This window comes from Aulonocara sp. 'chitande type north' Nkhata Bay, linkage group LG6 (genome assembly GCF_057382095.1).
Source record: "Aulonocara sp. 'chitande type north' Nkhata Bay isolate Kocher_YH1m ecotype deep benthic linkage group LG6, A_spYH_male_GT1.1, whole genome shotgun sequence".
Classification (NCBI taxonomy): domain Eukaryota; kingdom Metazoa; phylum Chordata; class Actinopteri; order Cichliformes; family Cichlidae; genus Aulonocara; species Aulonocara sp. 'chitande type north' Nkhata Bay.
Window position 1 is genome coordinate 43,587,416 of NC_141349.1, and position 20,592 is coordinate 43,608,007.

The following is a 20,592-nucleotide window of genomic DNA, read 5'->3' on the forward strand; positions in this document are numbered from 1 at the left end:
GACTTCCAGATTAATTTTTCAACTATAATCAGACCAAGAAACTTATATTCAAGTACTCTTTCAATTTCCACACCATCTATATGAATTCGCACTTGCATTTCTAAGGGAATTCCTAAATAAGACTATTTTAGTTTCACTTAGATTTAGCGATAGTTTGTTCCTGTTAAACCATTTTTTAAATTTTGCACATTTCTGAAGTAATTGTATCCAGCAGCTCCTTTAGATTCCCACTAGAACAAAAAATATTTGTGTCATCTGCAAATAATAAAGGGGTTACTGTCCTGCCCAAGGATATTTGGCATACAGACTAGGGGAGCCAGGAATCGAACCACCAACCTTCCAATCAGTAGAGGACCTGCTCTACCGCCTGAGCTACAGCCACCCTGTAAATTCTCAAACACGTAGCCTAAAGCAGATGACTCGTAATCTGGAGAGGAAATGGCGTGTCACAAATCTAGAGGATCATCATTTTGCTGCTTTATAAGAAAGCCCTCCGCAAAGCCAGAACATCTTACTATTCATCACTGATTGAAGAAAATAAGAACAACCCCAGGTTTCTCTTCAGCACTGTAGCCAGGCTGACAAACAGTCAGAGCTCTTTTGAGCCAACCATCCCTTTAACGTTAACTAGTAATGACTTCATGAACTTCTTCACAAATAAACTTTTAACCGTTAGAGAAAAAATGACCAATAATCATCCCACAGATGTAATATTATCTACAGCTACTCTTAGTACCATTGATGTTAAGTTAGACTCTTTTTCTCACGGTCTGTTGGAGGCAGAGCGAGTAGAGAAAGAGTGGAGCACGCAAATCTAGACGCTGATGAGAAGACAGAATAAACTTAACAAAAGTCTTTATTTGTGGCTGAAGCTTGAACTTACAAAAATAAAGCAACAGTCTGAGATCAACTAAGAAAACGATGAACACTGATTATGAAACATGAAGGGTCACTATGAAGTCTAAAACTGGACAAACATAGAAACCATGGAAACAATGAGGAATAATGGCTGCCTTTAAGCTCAACTGAAGCTAAACAAGAATAACACATGAACTATAATCACAAATCTAAGATTAGACGAACACAAAAATAACCTCAGAGTCAGAGTCCCAGCCTGTGACACCAGCGGTCTTTCTGAGTTAACTTCAATAATTACTTCCTCCAAACCATCAACCTGTCTTTTAGACCCCATTCCTACAAAATGCTCAAAGAAGTCCTGCCATTAATTAATTCTTCGATCTTAAATATGATCAACCTATCTCTAATAATCAGCTATGTACCACAGGCCTTCAAGCTGGCTGTAGTTAAACCTTTACTCAAAAAGCATCTCTAGACCCAGCAGTCTGAGCTAATTACAGGCCGATCTCCAACCTTCCTTCATATCATGATAATGTGATGTCTGTGAGATCATTATGATCACACTGTTCTTCAAACTTTGTCATGAAGCTGATTTCTTGTTATGAAGCCTGGAAGGATCCAAAGACAAACTTCATCCTCCACATCTGGCAGACCAAACATCTGCTGACAGATGCAGTGAAGCTGCTTCTGTTGGTCTGTCAGCTGTTTGTTCGACAAACACGTTTCTGACTGAACAGTTTGTTCACAGGTAAAAGCTGCATCGCTCTAAGAATGAGCCAAACACCTGTTTTTGTCACTGATACACAGAAGAATGATTTTAGGACCCTGAACAACAACGAAGAAGAAGAACTTACCTAAAAACACGAGAATAAAGCTCATCTGAGGCATCGTGACTTCCTGTTACTGTGGAGGGTTTTTACACGAAGAAGCCAAAATAGCCTCTCTCTCTCTCTGTTTATCTCTCTCGCTTGCACTGCATGCTGGGAGTTTGGTGGGTGTGAGTTTTTCATTAAATGCTTTTTCAGTTTTCTCACTGTGTTTGTTGTGTGATCGTTTCAGAGCTGTCTGTGATTGTTAGTTTGTTGTGTTTTTGGGGGACGCCGTCTTTGAAGCATGGAGTCAGGGTGGAGCTGCAGCCGAGCACCACCCTCGAGCAGGTGCCGTTGGCTGTAGGAGAGCAGGTGGATGAATAGAGCGGTTGTTATTCTCTGAAAGAGCAGGGGTTTGTCAGCCAGCTTAGAGAGCGGATGTCTCGTTGGTATCTAGATATAGTAGATATGTAGCTGCTTCATCTTATGCACACACTTACTGTTTTAGTGCCACCACCTGGTCGTCTGGAAGAGGTGCAGCAGCTTCTGGTGAAGTTTGTCTGGTCTGGTCAGCATTGGCCTGTATCTTCCTGTGTCAGAGGGGGAACAAGGACTAATGGACGTTTTGTCTTTAGCCTACAGACTGCACAGAGGCTGCTGTACGACTGTGGTTACTGCTGGCTGACTTCTGCTCGTTGCTTCTCAGGAGAGCGGGCCAGCCTTGATTGGATGGTACCATATCACCCTATTAGAGCGCTCCGCTCTCGCTCTGCAGGCCTACTTGTTGTTCCTAGAGTATTTAAAGTAGAATGGGAGGCAGAGCCTTCAGTTTTCAGGCCCCTCTTCTGTGGAACCAGCTTCCAGTTTGGATTCAGGAGACAGACACTATCTCTACTTTCAAGATCAGGCTTCAAACTTTCCTTTTTGCTAAAGCATATAGTTAGGGCTGGACCAGGTGACCTTCGACCTTCCTTTGGTTATGTTGCCTTCTTTTCACTCCCCGTGTGTTGCATGTCATTAACGTTGCCTCGTCTCTGCTCTCCTTCTCTTCCCCCCATCAGGTGTCAGCAGGTGGCCCCGCCCCTCCCCGAGCCTGCTTCTGTTGGAGGTCTCTGTCCACAACACAGCTACGAACAACACAAGCACAGTGCAAAACCTCCCACACCATCTATTTTTACTCGTGTACAAGTACATGTAAGTACTGCAGGGAGAGTCTGATGCAGTCACAGTTACGTTGAACTCGTCCGGTCCTGATGCTGCCGTCACAGATCATCACATTTCTCTCCCACAAACATGCAGCACTGCCGGACAGCTCAACACACAGAAGAAGCTGCACTGCTGTGGATACTGCAATCAATACTGCAACGAATACTGCGATGAATACTGCAACGAATACTGCATTAATACTGCATTGAATACTGCATTAATACTGCAATGAATACTGCATTAATACTGCATTAATACTGCAATGAATACTGCATTAATACTGCAATGAATACTGCATTAATACTGCATTAATACTGCATTAATACTGCATTAATACTGCAATGAATACTGCATTAATACTGCATTAATACTGCAATGAATACTACTGTAACTACTAGTAGATTGTCCGTCTTGCTGCTGCAGCATGATGACCTGTTTCCTGCTGAGGAAACCACGTGTGCTTCCTGTTCTGTGACAGCTCCACAGTGGGGTTCAGAGGAACGCTGCACACTGTCCACAGTCTCAGGTCAGTGGGGTCGACCACAGTCTGAGATGTGACAGCAGAGACGTCGTGAGCTCTCAGCTCTCATTTCTACAGAAACGACCACAGAAGCCTCTCACAGCTCTGTGTGTCTGAGCTGTGAGAGGCTTCAAACACCACCTGAGACTTTTACTGATCACTGTCACACTAACAGGGTAACATGCTGGCAGCACTCAGAGACACATTCATGGAGGAATAACTGCAAACTCCTTCAGAATGAAAGCTGCTGTACTTGGAGGTGTTTGTGATATAAATGTCTGCAGATGCTGCTCAGCTCCTGTTCCTGTGTCAGCTCACAGAACATCGTTAGCATCATATTTACACTCGTGTCGAGCACGCAAGGGCCTGAAGAATGAGCCCACAGCTCCACTAACAGACAGAGAGCAGGAGGAAAACTGTAAATGTGCAAACAGAAACGGGACCAAACCGTAAAGAACAAAAATATGAGGAACTCTGTGAGGGGCGGAGTCAGTGGGCAGGTGGCGCTGTGCTAGCTCTGAGACCTGCACGTTATCTGGATTCACGTCGGAGATAAATGGTCACACGAAGCTGGTTATGAACTCGTTAAACTAACTCTGGGTTTGACCTGCGAGGTCACACGACAGGAGAGCAGCAAAACAAACGTTTGAGTTTAATTTCAGGTCCTGACTGCAGGCCAGGACGACCCTCACAGTGAAACCATCACCGAGATTTATTCTCATGGTTTAAACTTCATCACTTTGTTTTCACACCTTTGTCCACAGTTCAAACATGTGAAGCTGAAGCCTGAGCACAGAGAGCTCATCACTGGGCTCACAGGCGCCCCCTGTGTTCACTGCAAAGTCCTGCAGAGGACGTCAACAAAAACTCATCATTACATTAATATTTAAACACTTTTAAATTCTTCAGCATTTTTAAACTAAAGCTGAGACTGTGTCATCTTTCTGAACTCAAATAAAGAAAACTTTATACGACCATATAATTATTCCTTGAGTATTATACTTTACTCTGATTACTCTCTGACTCTTGACGTTGGTACAGACCCAGCCTGCAGAAGCCTCAAGAAGATTGAGCTCAGTTCAGTTTGATGTGCACAGCACGAGTTCACCACAGCAGCCACAGAACTGTTTCATATATGAAGTTATAGATGCTCCAACACTCAGTTTCACTTTGCTAAGAATCAACAACTGAAGCCAAACTGTGACCTCAGGGAGGTTCAAATGACACGTTCAGTCCTCCTTTAGTGACCTCTGACCTCCACTCTGAGAAAAATGACCTGTCGCATCTAAAAGTTATTTTTAATTATTATTATTTTTATCTTTAGCACATGAACATTTGATTTTACACTGAAACACAGAAAGACTGCAGTTTGCTGCCTCTGTGCTCCTCTGTGAGGCCTCAGGAACAACAGACTCTGATGCTTTGATTAATTATGCTGAACAAACCTCTAAATATAAAAAACTAAAATAAATCTCATCATTTAATGATAATAAACTCTTTAATATTCATAAGAAACAGTCAAACCCTCAGTCGATGATGTGTTTGAGGAAATGTTAAATGGTTGAAAGCAGGTTTGATGTAAATGATCACGTTTCACAGCTGCTGACATGGTTGCATAATCATAACCAGCTTCATCGTGTTCTGTGGCTTCTGTGTCTGTTGGAGGCTGTGAGTCAGGCCTGTGCTTCACTTACAGACCACATTTAATCCAGCTGTGACACACCTGCTCATTTCTTCACATCACCTCCAAACAGACCTCACAGAGTCATCACACAACTGCTAAGTCGGGAAGAGCATCATAAGTTTTAAACAGTAAAAATGTAATAATAAAGTAAATTAAGACCAAGTTTGTGAACACTTTCTGCATCAGCTGGCCTTCTCTCACTGAACACAAGGGGGCGCACTGTGAGTTCATAGAGCAAGGTCGGAGGGCCGGTGTCCTGCAGGTTTAGATGTGTCCTTGATCCAACACAGCTTATTCAAATATCCTCCTCAACATGTCGTGAAGTTCTCCAGAGGCCTGGTGATGAGCTAATCATGTGACTCAGGTGTGTTGACCCAGGGTGAGATCTGCAGGACACCGGCCCTCGAGGCCTGGAGGTCCCACTGCGTCACAGAGGCAGTGATGAGGAGTTTGAACTGTGGACAAAAGTGTGAAATTAAAGGTGTGAGTTAAAACCACTGAAATAAATCAGTTTGGTGATGATGATGATCTTTCAACTCATGTACTGATTCAGTCTTACTCACTTCTTCTTTTTTTTTATATATCCCAGCCTCTGGAATCTCCCTTCACCCGTCTGACTCACCTGTCTGCATTGCATCACCTGTCTGCATTGCATCCTGCTCTAACAGGTGCTGTCAGTTTATAAGATAAGATAAACGTCTATCAGTCCCACGAGTGGGAAAGCTGCTTGGTCAGGCAGGATGAAGGACCCAAAATGCAGGACTCAGAAACAGGAAGTTAAACTTAAAGTGCCGCTTTTATTGTTGGAGAAACTCTGCATGAATACAAGGAAACAAAACAAGAAACTCCAACTCCAGGCCTCGAGGGCCGGTGTCCTGCAGGTTTAGATGTGTCCTTGATCCAACACAACTGATTTAAATGTCTAAATTACCTCCTCAGCATGTCGTGAAGTTCTCAAAAGGTCTGGTAATGAAGTCATGTGATTCAGGTGTGCTGACCCAGGGTGAGATCTAAAACCTGCAGGACACCGGCCCTCGAGGCCTGGAGTTGGACACCGGCCCTCGAGGCCTGGAGTTGGACTGGGGAAGCTAAACAATGAGCAGCGAACTGGAAAACGATCATAACGCAGCAGTGATGACAGCACAACGCTGACAGAGAGAAACACAGGACTTAAACACACAGACAGCATAACGAGAGGATGGGGAACAGGTGGTAATTAGAGCTAACGACACAAGGGGAAGCAAAACCAGCCGCACCGCACACAGGACACAGACTGTCAAAGTAAAACAGGTAAACACACGACAGAGGCACCGATTGATACTGAACAAAGGGAACAGAGAGACAGGAGTAACAAACTGTGACATGAGACACGACCGGCTGGGGACAAGAAAATAAACATGAAGACAGAACTAAACCTCAGAGCTAAAAATCACAGACTGAAGAACCGAAGAGCAAGAACACAAAACAGATCAGATCAATAATAATAATGATGCAAAATCCAAACACTGGGTCACCAACGCAGGACCGTGACATGTGTGCTGGATGCTGTGGTTGGGGAGCAGTGACCAGGGCGTGTGGAGGAGGTGTGATGTGGGGGTGGGTGTGTCTGCGGTCGATGCTGGAGACTCATCCTGGATGAATCTCACCTGTTAAAGAAGCGAGTCCCATCCCCCACAGGCAGGGAGTTTTGATCTTTGTGGCCTGAGATGGTTCCACGCCCTCTCCAGGTGCTTTTCCATCTCCATGTAAAAGAGGAGGAGCTACAGCTTCCAGTCCAATGAGCTTCCAAATGTCCGGCCCTTTGTCTGTGACACTCTGAGACTGTATATAAACGATGGCATGCAGTCTTTGGGTCTTGTTGTTGGCTTCATGTTTCAGCTCTGGGCAGCAGCTGTGTTCAGTAATCAGACTTCAACCTTTCAGCCAAAGCAGGTGGGACACATTTGGTTTATGCAAACTTTATGCAAATGAGAGAGCAGCAGCCTGCTGTGAAACCCCCACAGCTCTGTGAGATCAGGCTGCTCTGACAACAAGCTTAATGTTGTCACGACAACACAGACTCATCCACATGCATCAGGTGGAGTCGTCACTCTCTGTGGGAGTCTTTGTTCTTTTTATGGTTTGACTTCATCACCACGAACAACAGCAGCTGTCGCCGCTCAGTCTGATGCAGTCAGAGCTAAAGTCATGTTATTATCTTGACTTCAGGTCGTTTATCTTCTTTGTGAAACATGAAAACAGCACAAAGTGTGCAAACAAGAGCCCTGAGATAACGAGGACAGGAACCGAGTGCAGGGTTGGATGTGAACACGCTAACAGTGGATCCTTCTTCCTCTTTGACACAGTTCACATGAAGGTGTCAGGATGAAAGCACCTGTCTGCCTTTGTCTGTGTAGGGGGCGTGGCTTCACCTTGTTAACCATCTGTCACGCGTGTGTTTTATGCTTCCCCCTCTGCAGTATTTCACTAACGACGTGTGTAAATACGCTTTATCGTGTTCTCAGGTCACCTTCAGCTGAGGAGTTTATTCAGCTCTGACCAGTTTTAACTTCAGGCCCTGTTTCACAAACCCAGCTCCGCCCTCACCAGTTACCTCTGTTCTCCATCACTACATCCACACCATCTTCTACCTGCAGCTGCCCTTTGACAGCTTCAGTGTTTAAACTCAAAAATCCTCCAAACATTTATCTGAAACCTTCACACGTGGAGGTGGAAACGATGAATGAATGAACAGGTTTCGTGTTTTGGTCTTTTCGTCTGCTCGCTGTGACCCTGCAGACACATCGGGCTTAAATACAAAAAGTATTGTTCTCAGTGAACTCTGATGAGATCAGGTGACGTGAGACAGCTGCAATGAGACGACGGCATTGGGGAATTTTTTGTAAGCATGGGTGTAACCTGAGGATGAATGAGAGCATTTTTTCAGCAGACACTAAACGTCTACTGAGATACAAAAATATACCAAACTTCCTCCAAACCTGTAAGTTACACTGACTCCTATACGATTATAACTTAAATGTTTGAATGTGTTTCTCAGCCAGTGAATGTAATCTGATTCTCACAAAGAGAGAGAGAGCTGGAAGCTTTTCATCCTCAAATATGCACAAAAGTATGAAATGTATGAAACTGTCCCTGCTGCTGTTTCTCAGGAGACTGGGAGGAACCAGAGTCTCAGTTTCTTCCTTTTCTTGTTTAAAACATCAGGACATGCTGATCTTTCTTCCATGTCCTGTTTTTTCCACAGCGAGCTTCTGCAAAACAAATCTCCCCAAAAACTCTCCTATAAACACCAAGTTTAAATATTTGTCTCTGTTTGTTTCACTGCTTCTGTGCAGATTAACAGAAAAATGAGACGATGAATTCAGAGGGAAGAGAAGCAGAGTTCCTCTGTGTGTCAGTGAAATGTGAAGAAATGTTTTACAAGTCTGGACTTATTCACACCAAACACTCACAGCCTCCCTGTGCCTGAGCTCAGTTTATTCCATTTAAAAGTGCATTAATATACTGCATTAGTGTTGATGGAGGCCTGACTCAGTGCAACAGTGACTAAAATGACATCATGTTGTTTGTTTTGCGTTCCTTTGTTTTTTGTGCGTCACATGTTCGATGTTTTGGTCCAAAAAATAAAAGCTGATGAAGAGTGTGCTCACTGATCTTCAGCAGGATGTAAGGACCCATCAGTTCCTCTTCTTTTATTGACTGTTTCAGCCGTTATGAAGAGCAGCTGCTGCTTTTCCAATGAATTTGCATAATTTATAGTTTCACTGTCACGTCCAAGTCAAACACCAGCTGAAGTCTGCACAGAGGCACAACAGACACTTTAAAAACCTGCATTAATAACTGAACTTAAGGTCAGTGCACTAAGATGAGGAGCATGAACTGTTTCATAATCTCAGGTCTGCTCGCTCTCAGTCTGAAACACTACAGAGGAAACTGAGCCAGACGCCTCACAGAGGGTTTCTCACTGTCACAGGTCTTCATGTGGTCGGAAGAAGCAAGTTTCCGCGTTAGAATCTGAAGTAGATTTAAAGCTTTTTGGAAAGGCCGAAACATTTCTGTAGATCTCTGATCTGCATCCTGTTTCAATAACTGATTTCTAACAGATCATGTTTCTGTTCTCAGAAAACTGGAGGACGTGTGCTCAGATAGAAAGTTGTACAGGTGGGTCTGAGTGGGAGTTTAGCCCTGACCGCTGCACGCTTCTCTAATAAGCACAGTCCATATTTATAACACTGTGTGGGCTGATGCATCAAACTGCTCTGTGCTGGAGGAGCAATGATGCTCCTGCCTCAAACATCGTCTTTAATTCAACAACTTTCCAAAAAGACTGGAGGTGTGTTTTTTCCACAGCCGTGAACCTGTGTGGTCTGCACGTGTGCGAACTGTTCCATCTAGTGTGAGCAGCGTCCCACAGGTGGAAAGGTCGAAAGCCAGAGACTGCGTGACAAACGCTGTGCGCTGTGGTCGTGGCTGCAGAAATGAAAGCAGAGCTGATGATGTCTTCAGTGGCTCTGCAGAGCTGTGGCACACCAGACCGGACCGAGTAGCCAGACAGCAGCTTCTGTTAGAGGCACATTCGTTCCACATTTGACAGAACAGGAAACATGATGTGGTTTAGCTCTGCAGGCATGCTGCTGCAGCTTCTGCTGCAGGTACTCTGCCAGTGCCACTGTTGCATGTACAGCTAATTCATTGTTCCCAGATAACGAGCAGCCACATCCTGTCACATCCTGTTTGCTGCTCTCTTCCATCGTCAGCAGCTACTTTGTCCCAGAGAAAAATGATCAGCCAGGCCAAAGACGAGGGCCACGCTTTTTACATAAGCCACTGCTTTTGTATCTGTGAGGTCAACATGTGTTTGTAAGTGTTTCAGACGGACGAGTCGTCCAGCAACGCATTTACTGAAGTCTGTGTGCAGGCTGCAGGCTGCAGGACCATGCAGGCCTCAGAGGATGTCGACTGGTTTTCCTGGTTATTGCTGGTATTTGTGTGTATTTGTGTGTATTTGTGTGTATTTTATCAACTATTTCAAAATGAATTCTTCTTTGTTTCTTTTGTAATTTGGATGGTTTGATTTCAGCTGAGTGACCCTGAGCAGTGTGTGTGTGTGTGTGTGTGTGTGTGTGTGTGTGTGTGTTAATGTGAATTCTATATTTAAACAGGAACATTTGTTGAATTAATTGAAACAGTTTTTAAACTGTGTGGCGAGAATAAGGCACGGCGGGACCACGGCGTATCATTCAGAGCCATCTTTATTTACATCTCACCACAACACACCCAAACCCCTGAGTCCCCGTGTTTTTAACTAGGCGGGCGTGATTAAGGATGCTGTGCAGGTGCGTCCGCCCTCCCTGCACGGCACCGCAGACCACGCCCCACCACAAACTGCATTTGTTCAGAATAAATGACTTCAAATATATTTTGTGCTTCGTCACGCTGACGTCACGCTGACGTGGTGACACGACTCAGACATGTTTATAATCACAGGCATCATGAACAATATTTATTTATCATTTGAAATAAACAGAGTTCTGTGGACGCTTTTATTTGGATCATTTGTATCGATGAGACCACAGCGAGTGCTTGTAGTCGAGCACTGAGGCCTGATGAAGCGTTCGGTCAGCACGGAGGCGTTTATTAATCTTACTGAGGCTGAACATCAGCAGCAAAGCTGTTTGTCACGTGCAGGAAACCAGTCAGGATGTCCTTGTTTGTTCTTTAAACCAGTTTCTCAGGCTGGTTCTATTGGAGCAGCAGCTGCCATCTTTGTTTACAGCTGCTGTTAAAAATGGCACGTTTGCTTCCACAGTGTAAAAACAGAAGAGGAAATTTGCTCTTTTTTCTCTTCCCTCTGACCTTTCCTCAATTCTGTTGTGTGCTTCCTCGTGTCCTCTGTCCTGCCTCTGACCCACAAACTGATCTTACAAATGTCTCAGTTCCTGATCGGTGACAGAATCTGTTCACTTCCAAAGACTGACGCGAGTTTCTGAAGCATCAGCACAGCAGTAAACGAGCTGGATCACTTAGGAAAGTAAGGAAGTAAGGAACAAAGGAAAGGTGCTTCCTTTGTTATCTCCTTTAGGAGAGGAAATAAAATCTTTTTTATAAAGTGGCTCCTTGTTTCCATCATCCAGTTTGCATCAGCTCTGCTCACAGTTAAAGCACTGCTGTGTTTCCATCTTTACGATTATCAATAATCCGACAAACAGAAATCCAGAATAAAAGCAGTGAATCGCAGGAGCCTGAGAAATACGACCTTTAATGTGAAACAGATCAGGAGTCCAACAGGAAACTGAACAATGACCGGCGAGAACACACACACACACACACACACACACACACTGTGCAAAGTGAAGCAGGGGAACAAACGCGGTCAGAGATCAGCTGTGATGTAAATGTAGGAAAATACAAAAGTAAAATATATTAAAATATGAAATAAAGAGCAAATTAAATTATGAGGTCATTGTTCATGTGTTTCTATTCTGTCTGAAGTCATGGTTCAAACTCACAGAGTGCAGCAGACTCTCAGCACAGTAACATCCACCATCACAGCGCCACTGAGATCCTCTGGTTCTTTTACAAAGTTCCCCATGATGACTCGTGTTTTCTTCACCTCGCGGCGTTTTCCCATTATAGCGTGTATAGGAGGAGGAGTCTGCCAGCTGTAGCTTGTTTGCAGACTCGGTGCGTTTTGCACTAAGCCAGTGCTTCTATGGGTCAGGCTTAGTTCCAGTCTGAATTAAAATTAATTAATTACGATATTTTTCCTCTTGTTTTCAAAAAGAGTTTCTTTGACGGACAGCTTGTGAGGAGACACAGCAGCAGGGATATTTGGTCATGACCGTCTCCGTTTAACTCTGCGATGGAGTCAAGTATGAGACTTATTGTCCTTCTGGTTGGTGAGTTTACAGCAGCTGCATTTCACTGTGACAGAGATGAGACGGGCTGTGATGCTCGCAGAGACTAACTGTAGTTTGGTTATTTACTTCCAGTGTGCAGCACTTTGCGTTTAAAGTGTTTTATCATTTTCAATTCAGTGTTATTTATATAGAAATCCTCTTCTACATGAAGACGATGATCTACAGATTAACACGTACACGGGCTGCGTCCGTGAAACAGGTCAAAGTAGAAAAACAGTAGAAACGAGCGGCCTCGTCACTAAGAGGTTTCTATTAAAGCAGCTTCACAGAGCGACTCTCGATGAGCTGCAAGTGTTTAAACTGCAGGTTTATTTTTTATTAACCAACAAAACACAGATTTAAAAGTGCAACGTGCTGTTTCTCACATACAGATTTATGTATTTAGTTCTTCCATTTCTATTCATTTCATGACACATTTAACATCTTTAAGAGGAAAAGTTCTCATTGTCCTCCTGTAGTCTTTACTCTCTCACAGTAAGCTCTGATACTTGGACTGATCATCGGTCTCACTTGTATCCAGGTCATATTCATACACTCGTGTGGGACTGTGTGCACTTGTTGGTATTTTAAATATCTGTCAGCTGCAGGATTATTGAAGGATATTTGGCTGTTAATGAACAGCAGAGGACCAAGAACAGAACCCTGAGGAACACCACTTTATAATCAGTGAAACTTTATTTTTACTCCAGCTTTCATGCAGTTTGGTGCAGCAAAGAACAAAAAACATAAACTAATATTCAAACATGTAATAGTTCTTTGGTCCTGTGCTTACGTGACTTATCTCTCGCTGCTCCGGCTTCCTGCCACAGTCCATAAACACACAGCAGTGAGATTAACTGGTGATCGTGCAGATTAAAGCGCTGCAGAGGTCTCAGTAAGAATAGGAAATAGATGAATGTGAGGACGTTACAAACACACATTCATCACATTTAGAAGGAAAAAAAAACTTGATTAATAAGTGAGACAACAGGCCTGAGTTTAACAATATTTCTTAAATGGAAAAAACAAAAGTGGATCACAGACTCGATGTGAGCATCAAAAGTCAGAGATTGATCAAAAATCAATCCAAGATCGTGACTTTAACTCTGGGTGAGAAAGATCACAGATGTTGCCTAATTTGGTGCTTGATGCTCTCTGGAGAGTTAAACACTCTGCGTTCAGCTGCAGAAACGTTTGTGCCATCCAGCTGTAATTCCCTTAAGACCGTCCCAGTTTACCCAGTTCACGTCTGCACACAGATGATAGGAAATGATTTTCAAACTACTAATAATAAGGCCTAATGGCAGGATATATAATGAGAATAACAAGGAGCTTAAACCTGATGTTGGAGCTATTTGTTCTTTATTTTTATTATTTTGAAATTTGTTTGAGTTTGTTGTTGGTTTACTTATATTTTTGGGTTATTTAAAAGTTTATTTGTGTTAAAATTTGCTTCATGTTTTTGGTTTGTTGTTTATCTTGTTCGGTCAGTCAGGAAGAACCGCAGGACCATTTTCTATAAATAAAGGGACTGGTTTAGGACCAGCATGCACTGGGGCGGGGATCTTTGTTTAATGCTCGCCAGGATAAATGAACCATAAACTTTCAAGTTTTGGACGTTGGACTTCTTTGCCTGTGTACAAACTTACGGATGTTTGGTTGGATCACGTCGATGATCAACAGCATCAAACTGCCTGACAGTCCAGGTTTAAAATGTTTTAATAAAATCTTTGAGGACCTGTAACCGCGACACTCTGTCTTTAATTGAGCCGTTTGTAATATTTTATATTCAGAGTTTCAGTTCAGACGTTTCTTTTCAAAAGTTCATAGTTTAAGTGCTGAGGACGGCTGATGATCAGAAGCATTAATTATACACTTTTACTGGACACAGATAATTATATCGAAGATCTTTGGTGTTTAAAATTTGCTGTTCAGGTTCAAAACTGTGTTTTTTGGTTTTGTTCCATCTTACATGTGAGTAGAATAAAAAAGCAGAGAGTAAATAATCAAATTACTTTTGTTGGTTTATTGGTGTGTTTACACCAATAAACCAAACGCCACATTAGCTGAACTATGGAGATGCAGAAGTAACCTGATGATCTGATGTTGTCACTCATAATATTTTACAGTAAACATGTTGGAACATTTATGTGGACAGAAAAGGTGAAGCAGTGAAGGTCATCAGTCACAGCAAAGATGCAGGAAGCAGTTTTCATGAGCTGAAGTTTGAAAGAACCGATTCAAAAACATGCACAGCGTCGTTCGTCATAAAGCTTCAGATGATTCGACTGGAGTCTGAATCAAAGCTAAAATAAAAAGAACCTCTAGTTTAGTTCAGTTTGGACTTTGTTTATTCAAATTCTTAATAAAGCGTCCGGAATAAGAACGATTCAAACAGAAAAATAAAAGTTAAACAAACATTAAAATGTGACTAAAAATATACTGAACTTACTTCTAAAAAAAATGTTTTGCTAAGACACTGGCGGGAAAAGCAGCCCCTCCCTGTGAAGACTGGTTAAACTGGCATCTTACAGAAAAGTGACTTATGGTCTATTAGAGCGGTCCCCAACCCCTGGGTCAGGGACCCGTACCGGGCCGGGAGAGTTGAGGCTCGGGTGTGAAATTTATGGTTTTCATGGCTTTTATCGTTAACTCGGTTTCCCCGGGTCTTTCCCGTGTTGTAGTCGTGTCTTATTTTGAAAGAAATGATTACCTGTTACCATAGTGACCAGAGAGCATTAAGGGGCAGAGAGGAGGATGTTACGCTCAGTGTTGTTGGCCCATTTCAGGAGGACGCTGCTAATAAAGTTACACAATTACACAGTGAATTCATGTTTATTATTATATTTACAGAACACCAGTTTCTGTCTCGGTCGGATCATTTTAATTTGTCGTATTTATCCGCGACATCTTAAAGGCCGGTCCGTGAAAATATTGTCGGACATTAAATCCTTCCTCTCACCAGCTGGCTTTCAGCAGCTTGGTGGTTGTGGCGTCTGGTGTGTGAAAGTAGAGTGTGAGTGTTATTTTTCTTTTTTTGTTTATATCTAAAGTTTAAAAATAGAAATGTTGAAACTCTATATATACACACACACACAGAGAGAGAAATCTAAGTAAAATAATACTAACTAGACTGTAAAGAGAACCAAACTCTGGGCCTAACAGGAAACTACCAACATTTCTTTGGCCTGCTGGTCACTGACAGCTGATTGTGTTATCACCAAGCAACAGCCAGACTAATACTCAGTGTTATTACAGGACACAGCTTCCTCTGTTTGCCATTGAAATTGAGGAAGGTTATAAATGTTCTAACTCTGAGTCCTGAACAGGATGTAGCAGACATGAATATTACATTAGAAGCCATTAAGCATCGATCCAGAGCTGCATCCAGTTCAGAGTCTCCTCCTGGTTCTGACTCAGTAAACATGAAACACTGTAAGAAAGACGACGGTACAAATAACGCGTTTTCTTTTTGGTTTTTTTTCTCCCCCCTTTCTCACTGTCCCTCTCCCCTTCTGTTTTTCCTTTCCTTCCTCTTTCTCTCTCCCTTTCCTATCCCTCACTCATGTCTGTCCCGTCTGTAAGATCTGAAAATAAAATATAATAAATAATAAAAACAAAGGTCGATCAAATGGACCAATACGGCAATGCCACGATGATCCATTTGGCAAAGTAAATCCATCGGGTCTCCTTGTTGGTCTTCAGACAACAATTCTGACGGCTAAAGAACCAAATGGGACAGGCAACAAAAAAAAACAAATAACGCGTCTTTCTTCAACAGAAGCACCTCGTAGTCTTTACACCATGTTTGCTTGTGTTTGTATTTACAGCAGATAAAACCTTTAATATCTTGAATCAGCAGGAACATGTAAATATGCACGATGTACCTACAAGCTCCAGTATCTCATCCACACTGTGTAACTTTAATGCACAGCTCACAGTTATCACAGTTTTTTAGTGTGAAAACTTCCTCGAGCTGGTTGTGCTGACAGACTTGACCTGTATAGTTTTATTTGATATTGGCTGCTTTTGCATGTGCATGACATCTTTGTGGGTTTGAATGGGTGGGTGACTGAACGTGTAAAGAGCTTTGGGATCCTTAGGGACTAAGTTTACCATTTATTACCTAAACCATGAAAAAACCTAAACATGAGCCTGGAAAAACTGATAGTTGAAAACGTGAAATAAGCTCCAGGAAGCAGGAAGCAGACAGATGACCTGACACCAAACGAAGGAAGACAGAGCACTTAAATAGACGGAGTGGAAATAAGGGAGATGGAAACACAGCTGACTAAGGCTACGTCCACACGTACACGGGTATTTTTGAAAACTGAGATTTTCTGTTTTTGTGTGGGGTTTTTTTAATCCCGTCCAGACGTAAAGCCTGGGTGGGAAATGGTAGAAGCAGAAAGCAGTCCTGTGTGGAGGGACAGTAACTGTGTGAGTATATGTAAGCTTTTAAACACTGCAGAGAGTAAAATTAACCCTCTGTGGTCCAGGGTGTAATTGGCTGTTTGACTACTTTTACCTCTACATTTCACCTTTAAAATATGTTTTTCTTGCCTTGTTTGGTATCATTATTTTCAGCACAATCTCAAATATCTGAAATTCCAATTATTTTTTTCATTTTGGTATACTATATTAGCACAGAAGATCTAAATTCAGACAAAAAAATTCAAAATAAGAGTAGAAAAAAGTTATTTTTTACTGTAAAACCCACAAACATGTTTAACGAATCATTTTCACAACTTGAAATGCAAATAGAAATTGTACATTTATAAAAAATTATGCACAAGTTTTGCAAACAACTAAGTTATATGGTACTATTTACCTAAAAATGCAGCCAAGGCCTCAGGCGTTTTTATATAACCATTTAAAACTATTTACAGAACAACCAGGTGTGCTGCATCAAATAAGAAGGCACACAAATTATTTGTGCCAGCCCAAAAAATGTAGTTTGTGTTCAGTATTAGTGATGGGTCGTTCGCGAACGAAATGGCTCTTAGAGCCGACTCTTTGACGTGAACGACGCGAGCCGGCTCCTTATCGCGAGCCGGCTCCTTATCGCGAGCCGTCACGTGGGTTTTTTTTTTTTTTCTTTCTCTCACCCTCTCTCTCTCTCGCACTTTTTTTCCGCTTCACTTCGCACCTGAGCCTTGTGCTTTATGCTGGGCAGAGGGGGGAGGGGCGGTAGTTACACTCAGTAGCACAGGAACAGAGCGGGAGGGAGAGAGAGAGAAAGAGAGCCAGGGACAACAACGTCACATTAGAAAGGTATAGTAATCATCCACAACTATTTTCGGTTGCAGATGATAGAGGATGATAAAGGATTCAGAAAGTTTATTCATGCAGGTCCATATGACAGAGAATGTGCAACTTCTTTTTGTTTTCATATTATAATTTATATTTAATTGTGTTGTGGTTTGCAGTGTTTTGTGTTGTTTTCACTTTAAATTTGTAAAAGGAAAAAGCTGAAAATTTAAATAGTTAAAAGTTGAAATGTAAATAGTTGTTTTTTTTGTATTATATGATTTATTTATTACATTTTATGTGGAGTGAAAAAATAAAAGTATATTTACAGTGGCCCCTACAGACAAAGCACATACAAACTTCAAATCACGTACGAACTCTGAAGCACGTACAAACTCCAAAACACGTAAAAACACGTACAAACTCCAAAACACGTAAAAACTCCAAAACACGTACAAAAAACTCAGAAGCACATAAAAACTCAAAACACGTACAAAACACAACAGCAGTGCTCCAGGATGCTGGGCGCAGTGTTGAGCTTTTGTTACCTAGTGGCTACACAAGCCAGCAAGTACCAACGACCGGATTCGGTGTGTGGTAGTAACAGGTAAATGAACTTTTTTTTAAATTATTTGAATATATATGAGTGCCTGTGTATAAATACACAAACAATACACACATGCTTTCAATTGTGTAATTTAAGTGATCTAGTAGCTCTGCTTTGGAAGTTCAGTTCATGCTAGAAATGTGTTTTGGAGTTTGTACGTGTTTTGTCTCTAGGGGCCACCACATATATTTATATATAAACATATACAAATAAAACCACTTTTTTTTACATTAGTAATTCCTTTTGTGCATAATTTTATATTATTGTTAATAATAAATTAATTAAAGCAACAAAACAACCTGAAGAGCTGGTTCGGAGCCGAAAGAGCCGGCTCTTTTTAGTGAGTCGAACCGAAAGAGCCGGATCTCTAAAAAGAGCCGGAAATCCCATCACTATTCAGTATAAGACAGAGGAGAACAGCACAGGCCTAAACCCTGCAGGTCTGACAGCAGGAGGTGCATCAGTCCAGTTTTCCATGCGGGAACAGCGTTTACACTGGAATCTGCCTTTGACGGCTTTGTTTGGAGAAAATGTGAAATTGAGCAGTCTAACTGACACACAATACAAAACAATAACTACACAACACACTAACTACAGCCTCCAAACACGCTAAACGTCACTAATGTCTCACATATGAAAACTCTCTCTCTTTCTTTCGCTCGCCCCTTCTCCCTAAACAACCAAGTGTCACATGGTCCTTATCATTTTTTGATTGGCTGACATGGTAAACTCTAACACCAATAGGGAAGGGGTGCTTTTTCTTTTTCTTGTTTCACTCACAAGCGGAGAGTGTTTGCTAGCGCTGTCTGTAGAAAACGCCGTTCTTCCCGTTCTTCCCGCTGTAAACGCCGCTGTTTTGTTCAGAAAAAAAACATTGCGTGTATTTTTTAATCATAACTCTGGTTTTACGTGGCCCATCGACACAATTCAAAAGCTGGTATGTAGTGTGAAGTCCGCACTTTCGACCCAAGTTGAAATGGAGACTCTGACTCGCTGCAGCTGTGTCATCTTAAATTGGTCATGTGATTTTGACGCGCCAGCGCATCCGGAGACCCCAGAGGGTTAACAGTAACAGTATTTTGTGTAAGTCCGCCATCGTAGAAATTAATTTCACCAAAACAATAACGTGACGCACAGTGTGACGTCAAAATAGGCGCACACCTTTGACGCTGCGTTTTCTCCGTTTTTTGAAAATCTCCACCCTTGCAAGCGTTTTTGAAAATCTCTGTTTTCAATGACTGAAAATGCCGTTTACGTGTGGACGAAAGGTGCAAACACATAGAAAAATCTGCGTTTTCAAAAATACCCGTGTACGTGTGCACGTAGCCAAAGGCTGGATATCATCTAGAATCAATTCGATTCCATTTGAATCGAGGAAATTCTGCCTCAGACAGTCAGAAATATTATAATTCTGATCATTTATGAGTACATTTCCATATTTTTATGTTTAATATACAGTGGTCCCTCGTTTATCGAGGGAGTTGCGTTCTAAAAATAACCCACAATGGGTGAAATCCGCAAAGTAGCAAACTTTATTTTTTATTTTTAAATTATTATAGATGGTTTAAGGCTCTAAAACCACTCACTACACACTTTGTGCACTTTTCTCAGACAGACATGAACATTTTCACTTTTCTTTTCTTGTTTAAACACTCAAAGTTCAAACCTTGGTAGGAAAATAAGTTCAGTGTTGTAGAATGAAGCCAAAGGAACCTGCAGGTGCCGACGTTTCATGACATTGTGTTTGTTGGGGAGAAACCTTACTGTGAGGAGAAATTGTAGAAGGCAAAGGACCTCAGACTCAAGATATCTTTTACATGTGCACACATGGACGATTGTTCCTCATCGCCCGATCCATCCTGCACCAGACGCGTGCAGGACAGAAATGAGACAGAGGAAAAACCGCCCAGGGCATCCAGAACGTCCTTTATTTATACTTAAAGCAAGTTTCCACAGCAGTAGGAGTGGCATGTATGGAACTGATAATTTTCCTTAAAAGGAGAAACTGTTTGCTTGTCAGCTGAAACAGGAGATAACTTTGTATGTATAGAAATGCAGACATTCCCATAAAAGGAGAGAAGGAGAGAGAGAGCGCCAGCTTGTCTGTAAAAATAAGAGGAAGTGTCGTATATCACCGCATTCCTCTACACATATGGCTTCAATCTCTCTTCCTGTGTTGGCTCCAATTCACAAGCTCTTCTTCCTTTTAATGAAGCTACAAATAAACATAACACAAACTAAAAAATCTCTCATCACTTACAAACATACAGTACAGGAGACGCAGCACGAGATAGATTGACGATGGTCTACAGCCAATCAACACGCAGAACACAATGACTGTAAAAACAAAAAAGCATGCAGAATTGCACCAAACAAAATCTGCGAAACAGCGAGGCCGCAAAATGCGAACCACGTAACAGCGAGGAAGCGCTGTATTTATCTATAAAACGAAGGCTGACACTTCATCAGAGGTGTGACATCACAGCAGAGGCCTTTGTGTCAAAGTAACTCAGGATAAAACAGAAAAACATGAAGGAGATTTTCCTGTTCTGGCCTTTTATAGCAGATAACCTTAAAATATTCTGCAGTAGAACAAAAACTGAAGACCATGAACATCTGAAGATTACAGATGGTAAATGGACTGATTCTTATACAGTGCTTTCTACTCTCCTCAAAGCGCTCTATGCAACATGCCTCATTCACCCATTCGCACCCACTCATGCAACCACTTCTAAACACAAGTGCAAACTAAACTACAT

At 42.1% G+C, this 20,592-nt stretch overlaps 1 protein-coding gene across 2 annotated transcripts in view; it reads left to right on the forward strand.

Annotated features, from left to right (window-relative positions):
• Positions 1–20,592, forward strand: part of LOC147328618 (CD48 antigen-like) — a 58,319-nt gene that overhangs the window by 15,594 nt on the left and 22,133 nt on the right. Inside the window, exon 1 of one of the 2 annotated variants that reach the window (XM_086297197.1) lies at positions 11,712–11,976. The exons of the other annotated variant lie outside the window; for it this stretch is intronic. Coding sequence (XP_086153323.1) covers positions 11,940–11,976 — 37 coding nt within the window. The 5' untranslated portion in view covers positions 11,712–11,939. Of the gene's footprint in view, positions 1–11,711; positions 11,977–20,592 lie in introns of those variants that run through there. 2 annotated transcript variants of the gene reach the window in all.